The sequence below is a fragment of the Trachinotus anak genome, unplaced genomic scaffold (assembly GCF_046630095.1).
Source record: "Trachinotus anak isolate AG129_WGS33_773 ecotype Australia unplaced genomic scaffold, CSIRO_AGI_Tana_v1 ptg000008l, whole genome shotgun sequence".
In the NCBI taxonomy this organism is placed as follows: domain Eukaryota; kingdom Metazoa; phylum Chordata; class Actinopteri; order Carangiformes; family Carangidae; genus Trachinotus; species Trachinotus anak.
The window spans coordinates 27,796,199-27,810,048 of record NW_027273859.1 but is presented as its reverse complement, the minus strand read 5'-3'; the positions used below and the strand labels follow the sequence as shown (position 1 = coordinate 27,810,048).

The 13,850-nt window shown below is 40.7% G+C and overlaps 1 protein-coding gene across 7 annotated transcripts in view; it reads left to right on the top strand.

Moving 5' to 3' along the window:
• The window catches only part of cfap299 (cilia and flagella associated protein 299), a 76,852-nt gene that overhangs the window by 8,063 nt on the left and 54,939 nt on the right, over positions 1-13,850 (top strand). For 4 of the 7 annotated variants that reach the window (XM_071483957.1, XM_071483958.1, XM_071483955.1 and 1 more), the window contains 3 exons: positions 505-591; positions 2,350-2,584; positions 8,768-8,858. In XM_071483957.1, the coding sequence (XP_071340058.1) occupies positions 2,358-2,584; positions 8,768-8,858 (318 nt within the window). In that variant the 5' untranslated portion in view covers positions 505-591; positions 2,350-2,357. The remainder of the gene's footprint in view (positions 1-504; positions 592-2,349; positions 2,585-8,767; positions 8,859-13,850) is intronic. The other 3 variants (XM_071483954.1, XM_071483960.1, XM_071483956.1) reach the window with 2 other exon arrangements.

Genomic DNA, 13,850 nt, shown 5'->3' with positions numbered 1-13,850 from the left:
TCGGTAAACAAACTAAATGCAGCCGTTCTTTGGCAGGAAAAGAAGAAAAAAACATGCATCTGTCAAAATGAACAAAGTTAAAGTTTGGATTTGCATTAATGTGTTTCAAAAATGTACTTTTCTTCATACATGAAGACTTCTGCACTTGCATGCTCTCGTCCCATGGCAGTGGGTAGCCATGCTGTTTTGGGAAAGCCTTTTGCCTTCTCTGTGGGCCTTAACCTATGTCTCCTAAGGCATGTCTTTTTTCACTGCTCTGTCACTGCTCTGTGTTTTTCCCCTTCCTTTCTCTTCTTTTTAACCTCCCTGTGCGCCCTTGGAGACCTTTAGTGCCTGCAGGTGTATAAATAGAGCTGTTTTCAATTAAGGGCTAACCTCGCCTGTAGCGTGCATCTGATCAATGAATGCCCCTGCACCTGTGGTAATAAAATACCAAGGGAGTGGAGATAGTGCTGTGAATGCTAATCAGATGTTGCCCTGTTGTTGCCCTGTCTCATTCTTAAGGACAACACGCTCCTCCTGACAGCTCGGCTGTGAAAGGGAGAAAGGAGAAAAAAAGACCAAACAAAAGACCTGGTGCTCTCATCAGACGTAAGTGAAATTCAATACGTGATTGAAAAAAAAGGAAACTTGAATGAATGAGATGCTTAGTCATTTGTGTGGTTGTTTGGTTAGGGAGAAACCAAATGGGTTGTACGGATCAACAATAGTGGTAAAAGAACAGTGTTGGGTTCTGATTTCCTATTTAAATTTTGGATCCAATTTCAAGCTTGTAAAATACAAAGATTTGTTTGATTATCAACCTTTGAGTGTTGTAACGTTTGTTACTTGAAGTATTGAAAGCTGAATGTAAATTGATCTGATAAGGTCTGGAAATGATTTGTATCATGGGTGGGTTCAGATTATTTGATAAAATGCTGTCAAACACCAACCCTACAACAGAAAATCCACATTTAGTGTTTATTCTAGCGTTCAAGAACAATTCAAAATGTAGGCTAGTGTCATATCACAAGGACCTCAGGACTTTTATAGTAGCAGAACATAAATATCTTGTTCTTTTATATAATATTCTCAAACTGCCAGATGTTGGAAATGGTGTCCTGTTGATTCAAAACAGAATACATCCAAATCTAAAAAAGTCTAGATAGTTCTGCGTTTTTATCTCAGATGAGAATAACATTTGATCTAAAGTCAGAGACAAACAAGAGGAGAAGGGGAGCACTGCTGAGCAGACGTGAGGCCTCCATTTCCTGCCTGCTCCGGCTCTGGCTCGGGCCCAGAAGTCCATGTCAGCATATGTCCTGACCTCGCGTGCTCACGGCAGCGCTGCAAGGTTTCCATCAGGCTCCCCGCGATCTCCCCACAGTGCAAACCACAGCCATGCTCATTGTCCATTGTGCTGCTACGTTTTTACAGTCTGCCTCAAGAATTCTCAGCTCCCTAACTCTCTCCTCTATATTAAAAGTGAGCCATCACTTGCTGCGCCAAGTAAAACCAGTGCCACGAACACGCACAGTGAATACATTTCACTGCGGATCCAACCTCCAGATGCTAAGTGAAAATAAGATTGTGGATGTGACTGACATGAGAAGCCTCACAAAGCAGATCCCAGGCTCATTTTTAGCGAGCCAAACCACCGCCACTCTCCTCAGACTGCTACTCTGGCGAGGGCCCTAGGGCGACGAGGTTTTGCAGTTTCTATTACATTTGCTGTCAAGCCAATTGCCTTCCTTGCACTTTGCGATTTTGGACGGGTGAGTAAATTTGGAGCTCTCCCCTGCAAGCTCTATCCAGAGACACACATCCTGCCAGGCTTAAGCTCACCACCACATCCCACCGTGCAGCACATACATCAGCTCACTCACCAGTTTAGGACCAGCTGGTGCAGCAGATAATAAATAACAAGCTGCTGTTTGACCTGGATGTTGCCACATTTTAGAAGTCATTTCATATTTCATATTAATGACTTGATAAATGAAGCCTGTGCCCTCGCCCACTGGCTGCATCTAAGACACCAAAAGAAATATTGTGATTTCTTTTAACAAAATAATCCGAGTTCAAAGTCTACTATAGATTTTGTTAAAATGTGGTCTGGTGTATCCAATGGCTTCCTGATTTGCAAGGCTATTATTGGTCTCTCTCTCTTTTTTTGCATGCACTCTTCATACTTGGCAATGTGATTGTGTTTCAAGTGACTGAACACATTGGAGTTGTTACTTTTGGTGACCATATCCATGTTGCTTTCACCACTGTCTGATAGTCGTTTCTGATAAGACACGTAAGACTGATAATCAGGAGGTGAGGCAGGTGTCTTCCTCATCCATCCATCCATCCATCCATTTTCTTCAGCTTATCCAATGTTGGGTCGTGGTGGCAGCAGGTCTAGCAAAGTAGTCCAGATGTCCCTCTCCTCCTCTGAGATGTTCCAAGGCCAGATGAGATGTTTAATCTCTCCAGTGTGTTCTGGGTCTACACTACGGCCCCCTACCAGTTGGATGTGTCTGGAAGACCTCCAATGGAAGGTGCCCAGGAGGCATCCTAACTGGTCCCTGAACCACCTCAACTGGCTCCTCTCAATGCAAAGGCAAGTCTGAGTTTCCTCCGAATGTCTATGTCATCATTTCAAAAGGTTTCAATTTCTGCCTGTCTAGACTACGACGCAACCCTGGAGTTTTCAAACTAAAACGGGTCCAGCAGCATTTCCAAAGGTCTCTGTTTTAGCGACTGGAAAACTCCTGGAATAGTGTGGACGCCAGGTGTAAACGTTGCCAAAGGGATGCATTTTAAAACTTTAATTGTGGACATAGCCTGAGGCTCAGTATTAATGCTTGTGTCGCCAGCTTCGCTTTGAATGAACATGGATTAACGTTAGTCAGACAGGGCAGAGGCACGTGACAGAACATGAGGTAGTATTTTTTAAGGAGACAGTTCATGAACACATGCATTGGGGAAAGTATTAACCGGAAAAAAAAACCCCAACATGACCAAATTTAAGTGAGAGGTTCTACATGCCGGTTCTGATAGAACCCACCCTGGGCCCAATGTTTCCCTGCAAAAAGTAAAACATTTCCAGTGGCCAGTGGTGATATCACCCTCTGGTCCCCCAGAAGAAAAATGATGACACTGAATTTGTTGTTTCAGCCCAGTTTACATCTTACTTCCCTTACTTGCACAGGAAGAGCTAAGTGATGTTGATGTGCTATGTTTGATCATATGTGATAGAAGCCGCTTTGCTTTTACCACACCCGGCAGGCTATAGCTAAGTGCCCCTGATAAAGGGCAGGAAATAGTTTCCACATCATAGCTTTTCCCATCAGGCTCCCAGGCCGTGCACAGTTATCTTCTCCTTTGTACTTTCTAAGTGCTGTTGATGGCGTATGAGTGTCACGGATTAAGTGGCCTGCAAGGTTCTCCTGGAGACAAGGTCTGGAGGGAAAAGGTCTCTAATCTGTAGCTGAATTATTGCCAACTTGTGTTAATTGATTTTGCAGTGTAAGCATGACTCCATAGGTTTGGACAGAGTTCCAGCTCCTGAGTAGTTCCAGCAGTACATAAACCAGAAATAAACCTGCAAGAATTTTCTTACTAAGGAAATTCTTTCACTAATAAGCCGTTGAAATGAGTTGAAAAATACTTTTAAATGATTTCATATGTGTTGCTTTGCATTACAATGTAAGCTAATAAACTGATGAGGGAGAAACCACACTCTTAACATGTGTGAGACAGACAGCCATGCAGGGGTGAGAGCTTGTTCCCTCCTTTTAGAACTACATACTAGTGTAGATGATCTTCTCCAAGACTTTTCAGTTTCTTGTGGCTCTGTGCAGACCTACACATCTACACAATCTTACTCTCTTTCTGTCTTTATTTGGACGACATTATCAATCTTTGAATATTGACGAATTGCACTGCATGTTCCCCAAATGCAATATGTCTAAGTTTACCTCAAACACAAGCCAGTATGAAAAAGATGACAATGATTTCTTTGATCTACACTCAAAAAACATGCAGTTCTCAGGCAGGCAATGCACAATGTGCAACCTCCCCAACCCCCAAAAGCCAATGTGGCCACAATACACAAAGAAAACTCAGGTAGAATATCATGCGTAGCACATGTGTAACTGATACATTCAGCTCATTGTAATCAGAGGTGACAGAGGATTTTAGAAAAAGCCCAAAATAAAGTAAATTGTCATGCTGTGTGGAATTTCCCTTGACGTCCACCAGCCCAAAATAATATTTTCCATAAGATTCATTTTCCCAAGCACTCAGGAAAAATATTCTGGTACAGTATATGTTGTTTCTGAAGAAATCACTATATTATTGAAAGTTACCATCTGTCATACTGTCAAAAAGATTCAGGCTAATGAAAGCTTCAATCTGCTAATCTGCCTCCGGAATACAAGGAGAAATTATTTTGAAGCCCAACATCTTTTACCCGTCAGGACATGAAAATCAGCTGCTCAATCGCAGTCTTGCTGAATGTTTATCTGAGGAGAAGAAAGAATGCTAGGCCTCCTGTTCCTCAAAGAAATGTTATTGACATTTCATTGATTATACTGGGAATTATTTGCTGGTGCAAATTTTGACACGTGCAAAAGAGGACACAACTTTTTACAAATCACATTTGTTTGGCAGCATGGGTAATGAAATTGCTCAAAGCAGCATCTTGAATTTTTTAACCATTTCTTGCAGTAAGTATACTTCTGTGACCTGGCCAAGTAGCTCTTCTGCTGGTTTGGACCAGATATAATAAGCTTTATTTCCTTTCATAAATCAATGAATCACTGGTTCGTGGTTTGTCCGTCCTCAGATGACTGTCGGTAGGTGCTCACCACTGCTGACCAGGAGCGCCCCACAAGCCTTGTTGTTTCAGATACGCTCCAGCCCAGTCGATTTGATCCATGATGATGTCAACAAGGTCTTTACACCTATCCATTTCTTCCAAATCCAACACATACGACTACAAGAGCAGACAGTTCCTTTAATGTCTAATATACCCAAAACCTTGGCATGCACTGTTGTTGCGAGATAGTCAACATTATTCACCTTTATCTGTGCATGGTCATCATATTTCAGCCCATCGCCGGCATTCCTCCTTTCAGCTGTGTAAACTGATAATGAAATTGTCTTTTTAGTCCAGCAAAGAGACGAATCATTGTTCAGGCTGAAGGTCAGTGATGCTAAGGTTAACACACTTTCCAAAGTGATGGATGTGAATATACACATGAACAGCAGTCACTTAGAAAAAGATGAAAGTGCAAGCAGGCCAAGTTTTACACAGTCTTGTCAACTTTGTCAAAGCACCAAAACAAGCAAACTATGCAATTCATATTTCTAATATCTTTTATCTAAGCTAAAAGATATTAGAAATAGGAAAACAGGAAATCCAGAACATGTCTCACAGAGCTAGATAGTGCGGTTATTACTGAGTTTAAAACATTTTCTCAGGAGGCTTATGGTCCAGGAAGAAGGGCCCTGGGTTTTGGTATGGCTGAGCTCGTTTCACTGTAATGCTGTGTTTACACATGTGTAAACACTTTTGGAGGACAGTCGCTGTGCAGTAACAGCTGTTCGCCCCCAACAGAGGTGCACAAAGCGTCACATGAACTCTAGTTTAGAGCTCAGTGAACAGGTGTTTCTTGACAATAAAGAGGCACATTGATTGATTATTTATTTATGCCATAGTTATATAATTGGTGGAAAGACTGGAAACACTGCTTAGTTGACAGCAGGTGCTGTTCACTGACCTTGACTGACTGCCGTGCAACAGCAGCTCGCTTTTTCTCCAACTAAGTAGAAACTTTGAGATACATGTTAATTTCCATCTGTCTTGCTCAATGCTTAAGGGTTGCTAGGTATGTTAAAGCAATCTGTGCTGCAGCCCTAACAATAGATTACATTTCAACAGCTACTATGTCCATTTAACCCTGGATCTTGTTTTACTGTCCCAAAAGCTTGGTCTCCTGCGCTGTTTGAACAATCGACTGTTTTCAGTACAAATCCCACTGCTTTTCAGTTTCTAAATAAGGTTTGCTGCTTACTTAAAAATGTAGATCTTTTTAATGAGAATGACCATTACCATTTTTCTGTTTGAAAGTTGGCAAGAGGTCACTTGTCAGGAAAACTTAGGTCGTCTAAAGCATTTGCACAAACAACTGATGGTGCTGTTTTTCTGGTGAGTGTGTTTCCCACTTTCACCTGACACATAATAGCACATATACTTTATAAAAATAATCTTATGTGTAGCACAGATGTTCTTTTTTTCAACAGACCAGATGATGACTGTTCACGTCCCTTACCTCTCTCCTTTTTTTCCTAATTCCAGGGCCCACCTGCCTTGACCACAGTCCAAAAACAAGACATTTGAAACACAGGCGTAGATCACAGTTAGCTTAATACCTAGTCATTAGCCACTAATAACCATCATTTAATAGTGAAATTCTTGTTATCCCTCCTAAATGAGGCTTGATAAGAAATTTGTTAATTGATGGGAAACTCAAACTTGCAGTGGTCCATATGTTTTGCTGAAGTATTATTCACTCTCCGTGACTGTGTGTGTTGCTTTAGCTACTGGATGGGGTAACCCCAGTCACTTGCCTCCTCAACACCTGTGTTTACTTTGGGGCCTCGGCCCCCATGACCCAGCAGCAATCCTTCACTCACTCAGGAGATGGAGTGAGGTTCCAGCTCCAAATATGTGCTGTCCCTGCACTTTTACCACTGTGTGATTCCTCTAAGACTTTCATTATGGGGCACGGGCCAAACGACAAGTATAATTTACAATCCTTTTCCAAATTCTGGTAAATTTAAACATTTATATTCTGAGCTCTTTCACCATGATGTTAAGCTTGAGCAGAAACTGGCTGTTTGTCCGTGCTTGTTGTGGCTGTTGAGGCTTTTTAAAGTGCTTTGGGAATGGAAAGTGGATCTGAGGAGCCATTAGTGTACAATATAACTGAGCTTGTCTTGTCATTGGCCAGAGCAGCAGACAGAACTGGATGTATGTGAATATTCAGCAATGATATAAAGATGAAAGAAAGAGATTTAGAACTGTAGGGTTGCTGGTTCAAGCTTGCAGGTGTTTTCAGGGAAGTTTGGGATTATTACTTCCTCTCACAGCTTCTTTTTACAGCTGAGCATTAAACCTCGGTACTGTTTTGTATCTTTGTACTGTACTATACTGAATTTTAGCTTCTTTTGTTTAATTAAAAAAAGGGGGCTGTTGAACAGCATTAGACATTGAAAATGTAAAACTAACTCAGTATCAGGGTTGGGTATCGAATGTCAAAACTTTTATGGACCGAAAATGTTTTGAAATTATTGAGGATCAATCGTGTAGTTTTGCATCTCCTTTCAGGCTTCTCCCTGGAGCTTGAGCAACAACAGGTCGATGAACTAATCAGAAGAGAGTCTCTGAATTTTCAGCTGTAACTCATTATAAAAAAACGTGTAAAAAGTATAGCAGATTTTAGGTTTGTCCTGTGCTGGAGGGCTTAGCTAAGGGCAGTATGTTTTTCTTTGTGACATCACAAAGTTCCAGAAGTCCTGACGGCTGGTTTTAAGGCTCAGTTTCTGAATACAGGCTGTGTGCATTTCTCTGTGGACTGAGGCTTTGATACTTTCACAGTATTAATATAGAACCTAGACCTGCTTAATAATCAAAAAACACATGGACATCTTGCTGTCTACAATATGGGACCTTTTAAATTAGGTGAAAAGAAATTACATAGCTCAGCCCCAATTACTACTTTAAAGAAACAAAAAATCCTCAAAGTGTAAATTTCTTGACTCACATATGGAAAAAAAACAAACAAACAAAACAAAAAACATTTCAATTCAGATTTTCATTTCCGATCCCTCAAGTCAGTAGAAACAATGTTTCCCAACTGCACTGTAAATTCAATGAATGAGCTTTCTGCGTTTCTTTTTACTGTCTTTTTTTCCCTCTGTATTCTTAACCACAACTGAGATCTTACCAATGACCTGTTTACTGCCTGCAACTTGTTAACTTGCTTAGGATCTGATGAAAGTTTTGCACAGTCAATTCTGGATGCAGGCCAGAGTTCTGTTGCTCGCACTGCAGTGTTAACTGTTCAAATGTTAGTGCCAATGTTTTTTCAGGTGTGGATATGTTAGTGTGTGCCAAAACCCAGTTTCCATGGAAACAGGCCAGCCTATGTGTAAAAAAAGTATCATTAAACTCTCTCTTGATTAATATTGCTCTGCTTGCTGAAATTAGCGAAGGCAGCTGTGACAATCATGGGTTTTGTAGTTTTCAGTTTTCTGTCAGAGTAAGAACATTGACCTCTCAACAATATTTATGATCATTTCTCTTAAGAAATGGTATTTGGAGTATTTGGGAGTGTCCTGGGAGCTTGGCAGGTTTGGTGAAGTGCTGCGTGCTGACGTACTAGAGGCAGGTCGAGTCTGCCTCATAACTTTGATTGCTGTCAGGCTTTCTGTTGTTTGTTGCATATTAAGTGCTTAAACTTAAATATTTGATAAGACACATTTTGATAATTAATCCCTGGAAAATGTAGTATTGTGTTTACAGAAAAGTCATGGAGACATGAAATAACCTCAGAACTTGAATGAAGAATATTGTTTAGTTAATTGTTAACACAGAGTTAGGCCAGAGCACACTGAAGCTTCAGTATATTACAGGGTGAAACGCTTCCATAAAGAACCTTTAAGGCTCCATGTGACTTTTTTTTTCTCAGGTTAAGAGAAACATTTCAAACCGTTTGAGTGTTGTCTTTTCCAGGACACTGGCAAGTGCAGGAAAAGAACTCAAAGATAACTTCCTGAAAGCCCTGGCAGAGCGAGAGGAGGCCAACCGCAGTGGGAAAATGACTGTGAGTACATTATTACAGCACTCCAATTGCTACGTAATGGGATTCCCCTCAAATATTTCTGCAATTCCATTAGGATGGGAACAGAATCCATACTGTGTCAAGTTGAGTGGAAATGCCCCCCCCCCCCCCCACACTCCAAAGACCATGAGAGCCTGCTGCCTACCTTTCTCCCATCCATAAAACTCTGTTGACCAAACTCCAACTACCTTATCCCACGTGTGCTCTTCAGGACCACCACAATAATTTCTGAAGTGGCCTCACTTGAGGAGCCCTGAAAAGGTTTTACCAATCTGAGCACCATTTATGACCTTTTATAAGTCCTGCTGTCATCATCCTCCTTCTTTTTTAAAATGACTTAAACATTAAATTGGTTAAGATATGGATTACCAGCATTTGGTGACAATTTATAGTTCCTTCATCCATGGCCACAAGGGTCAGGGTGATGTAAATGTCATCACCTGCAGCTGAAATCAGTATTCTTCAGAGAGGAGGTCAGACATCTGGTGGGAGCTTGGAGTAGAACTGATGCTCCTTCAGCTGAGGTGGCCTCGGCATCCAATTAGGATGTTGTTGGTGTACCTAACTGGGAGCAGACCCCAGACTCAGGATAGTTGGATTACATGTCTTGCCTGGCCTGGAAATGCCCTGGAACCCCCCAGGAAGAGCTTGAGAAAGTGGCTGATAAGTTGGTCCTTTGGAATAATTTGCTTATCTTGCTGCCACCTCAGTCTGCTGCCTACATGGGAATATAAATGTATAGATAAAGTGCTAGAAAGTGTTTTGATGTTTATTGCTTACACATCTGTCCTGTCAGAAGTCAAGCTTCACTGTTTAGTGAGCCCAGGGAGGTGTTTTTAAATCATGGGCAAAACCTGCATGCTAAATTAAACTTAGATGCACTGGGGAGAGATTTTAACCTCTGACCATGAAGCTGAATATTTTTACTACAAACGTTACTTTTATCACCATCCTGTGTCTGTACTTATAGTTCATGATGAATGGAATGTGTACCGTTTGAGGGATTGTACTCGGCATTGGTCTGCAGGGAGTGTTAGTGTTGACACACTTCAAATGATTCACTTCCAAGATGCTGGAGAACAAAAAAAGGAGTTTTGTTTGACCTCCACTTACCTGCCCCTGTGGGATTTGCAATTATGAGATCACATGAAGTGCACGGAGGGGAGTAGAGGTAGTAACACCAGAAGTTTTCCCACTGGATGTTCACTGTGTAAACAGTACCATGCAAAAGCCCACTCTCTCTAAGTCCTTCATAACTTCGGCCGTTTCAGAGATATAACTGCAGCTTTTTCCTTTCAAAGAAACCTCCAGTGAAGCATGAGGAGATTTAAAGTATCTCTTCCTGTATACAGAAAAGAGAGCCAGAGTAAAAACAAGCAAAATATCATGTTGTGTATTCCCAATATTGTTTTGCTGACAAGATATTTTCCCACCTCTTCTTATTTTTCATCTCTTAAGAACCTCCTCGGCTGAAAAATTGGATTGGGATGATGTTTATTTTCCTTTGAAGCTCACTGTTTAAAATTGAACCCACATTTGTGCACTTAATACCTCCTCTCTTTGAAACTGTTGAAGTAACAGGTAATCTTAATACAGTTCGACGAGGCTTGACCTCGTTGGTATATTTACATTACGCCGATGTATTCCAGACAACATTTGCACATGTGTGGACATACAGTAAAACATGTGCTGTATCTTGTTTCATCCATATGTTACATTCATCTTCCACTTTATGTATATTTTTAAAATATTTTAATTGTAATTTGCGGGTTTGCATTGATCCATGTGGTATTTATACATATGTTACATGTGATATTTTCATAAAAACATCTGCTAAAAGTTGCTTACAACTGAACGCAGTATGAAGAAGTTGGATGCGGTTTGGATTTCTTTCCTCTTATCTTTGCTGCACCTAAAATCCTCTTTAAGAAAGTGTTAAATTACTTACGCTGATCTTCGATAAGGTTCAATAATAAGACCACCCGGCATCGTCAGGTATCTTTCACACTGTTTAACGTGGGCTTTCTGAAGGTCTATTGAAGCACATGACTCAAGCTCCCATCTGCCACGCTCCTCAAACCTGAGGATCAGTCTCACTAACACGTTCCAGGTCGTCGTCTTTGGACACTATTACTGCTCTCTAATGCAAAGCAGTCCCTGTCCAACAAGTGTATTTTTTCCTTTATATTTTATGTTGGCATATTATTGTTGTTTAAGGCATTTAAAGGTCCCATATTTTACACTTTTCTGTTGTTTTACTTAAAGAGTTGATCTCCATAATAAGATATATCTGTGGTTTTAAGATCCAAAAACCATCTCAGTGTAGTTTTACTTGTCCTCTCTCAGACTTCTCTCTGGAGCTCTAGTAACAACAGGTCAATGAGCCTCTCTGAGTCTCTCTTCTGATTGGCTGTCTGTTGTCTGAGTGATCAAATAAAGATATAGCAGATTCCAGGTAAACACTCAGAGAAACCAAATCCTGCAAGGTTGGATGGTGGGTCCAGGTGGGCGGGGCTTGGTGCATGGCTGAGGGCAGTGACTGCTTTGTTGTGACATCACAAAGTTCCAGAAGTCCTGACGGCTGGTTTTAAGGCTCAGTTTCTGAATACAGGCTGTGTGCATTTCTCTGTGGACTGAGGCTTTGATGCTTTCACAGTATTAATATAGAACCTAGATCTGCTTTATAATCACAAACACATGGACATCTACCTTTAGACGATATGGGACCTTTAAGTCATTCTATCTTGTATGCCTTAACAGACCTACCAACTTTATGAAAAGTCTCCCTTCATCAAACACCGTTGTCAAATCTGCACAATAAGTAGATTTTTAACTAATTTAGATCTAATTCAAGCACAAATTGCCCAGTTTGTTTTATTTGATCTTAAAGGTGTACTCTTTGTTGTAAACTCATCCAGCTTACATAGTCTCAAGTATCACCTACTTAATTTATCATTAAGGGTTTCATCATTGTTGTGAAGGATTGTAAAGAACAAGAAAACCGTCCATTCTAGCAGCACAATGGACAAGCTGAAGAGAATACTTGCTGAGTTATTGGCATTCCTTTAAACGGATGACATATTCATTGTCATCTTCCGCCTCATTCATCGGGGGGGGGGGGTCACTCTTTTGTCCTCCTTTCATGTCACACTCAGCCTTTCAAGTCAGGTTGAAATTACACCTGTCAGTTAATATGCTTGTCAGGTTATTCTGTCTTTTCTGCCCTGCCCCAACCGGCGTCACTGAAGATTGATAGCAGACGTGACTCTTGATGAACAGAGCTCATCTTCCCTTTGTGTGCGGTCCCTGCCCCCCCCTCTCCTGTTTTCCTCCTTTAGGGTAAAGGCAAATAAATATTAGGAAGTGAAGCCTATTTTGCACTCAATATATTCACTTGGATGCATGTTTTTGGTCTGTGGAAGGACCTGCTGAGGAAATTCTGCAATAAAGACTCAGGCAAGAGCGCTGTCATCTCTTTCTCAGACAGTTACTTTATACAGAGATATGACGTGATGTCCTTGAAGAAATCAGACTTTGCAGCTGCGTCCTGATACATTTCATACATTAAGTAGACAGACTTGCATACCCTTCTAATGAATAGCTTGATTTATAAACTTGTGATGACATACAGGGATAAAAAAGGTTAGGGCCATAAGTGCTAGTTTTATCAGACTGGTCTTTTCTGATTTATTTTCCTCTACAAAGCTTCCAGTGCCTTGCCTTCATTGTGATTTTACTTCCCCGACCCTGTTGCGAAAGCTGCCTCGCTGCCAAAAGTCACACACAAACAAAAGCTGCACCTGGGCAGCTTTGGCTTTATTTGCACTGGGTTAGAAGTTAAGTTTTTTATCAAATCCAGGTCACACCTGTGCAGGATGCCTGAGGGTGTCAATTGTTGGGAGGTTCACATCTGAAACTGAAGGTGTGCTTGCTGCCACCACCCACCCGGCTCCATGTTTGTTTTCAGTTGTTTGTTGAGAGGCTCCGATGGTGTCAGTGTGAAGTTACGACACATCAGGATAATGTTAACACAGTTCTACATGAAGCAGTGAGTCTAACTTACTGGGTTCTTTACCCCAAACTGATACACACATATGGAACATCCTAATAAGAAATGAAATAATATAGAATAAGATAAATAAAAATAAATAAATAAAAGGCTTAATATAGAATAAAATAATAATGTAATCTACATAACAACACACAGCGAGAGATTATCATGTGATAGTGGTAGGTGCAGTGATTAATGAGAGAACAACATGAATGCTCAGAAATGCCCTATGATTTGGAAAAAAGTACTATTATTATTGTTGTTGTTGTTGGTTCGTTCCACAACTAAAAATTTGGGTCTATACAACTTGTTACAGGTTTTGTTATCATGCCCAGTGGCAACATTTTGCTGAGCTGCTTCATTGTAGAGAGTTTGGACACTTGGACATTGCTGCACAGACTTGAAGGACATATGCAGTGTGTTGGAGCATTAAAGTAGAAATTGAATTCATTGGATTGAATTAAAACTTGTCTGAAGCGAGGGCTTCGTGGACCCAGGTGTCGTTTTAAGCTCTGGCAGTGATCAAAATCTTTAAAGTCAAGGCAATGAAGGTGAGTTTTTTTTCCTTAAACTATTTAAAAATGTATCCAGTCAACTAAACCGCATTCATGTTAGTCTAACAGTATGAGATGATATTATTTCATTAACAGTGAGTAACACATTGTTTTTCATGGCGTACTACAAAGAAAGCACATAGCAGACATAATGATTGATGATAATACCTTCATCTATTGAATCACTTTTATTTAGTTACAAATAATGTTTCAAATGACTAAAGAACATAATGAACCCCGCTGGTAGATTTCACTCCCCTGTGGAGGCGAATAAATACGTTTCTTATTCACTGAGTAAAGCCATCACTCACTCGGTAACAAGAGGGAACTTCATTAAAACAATGCACCTGGCAAAGTGCCCTGTCATAA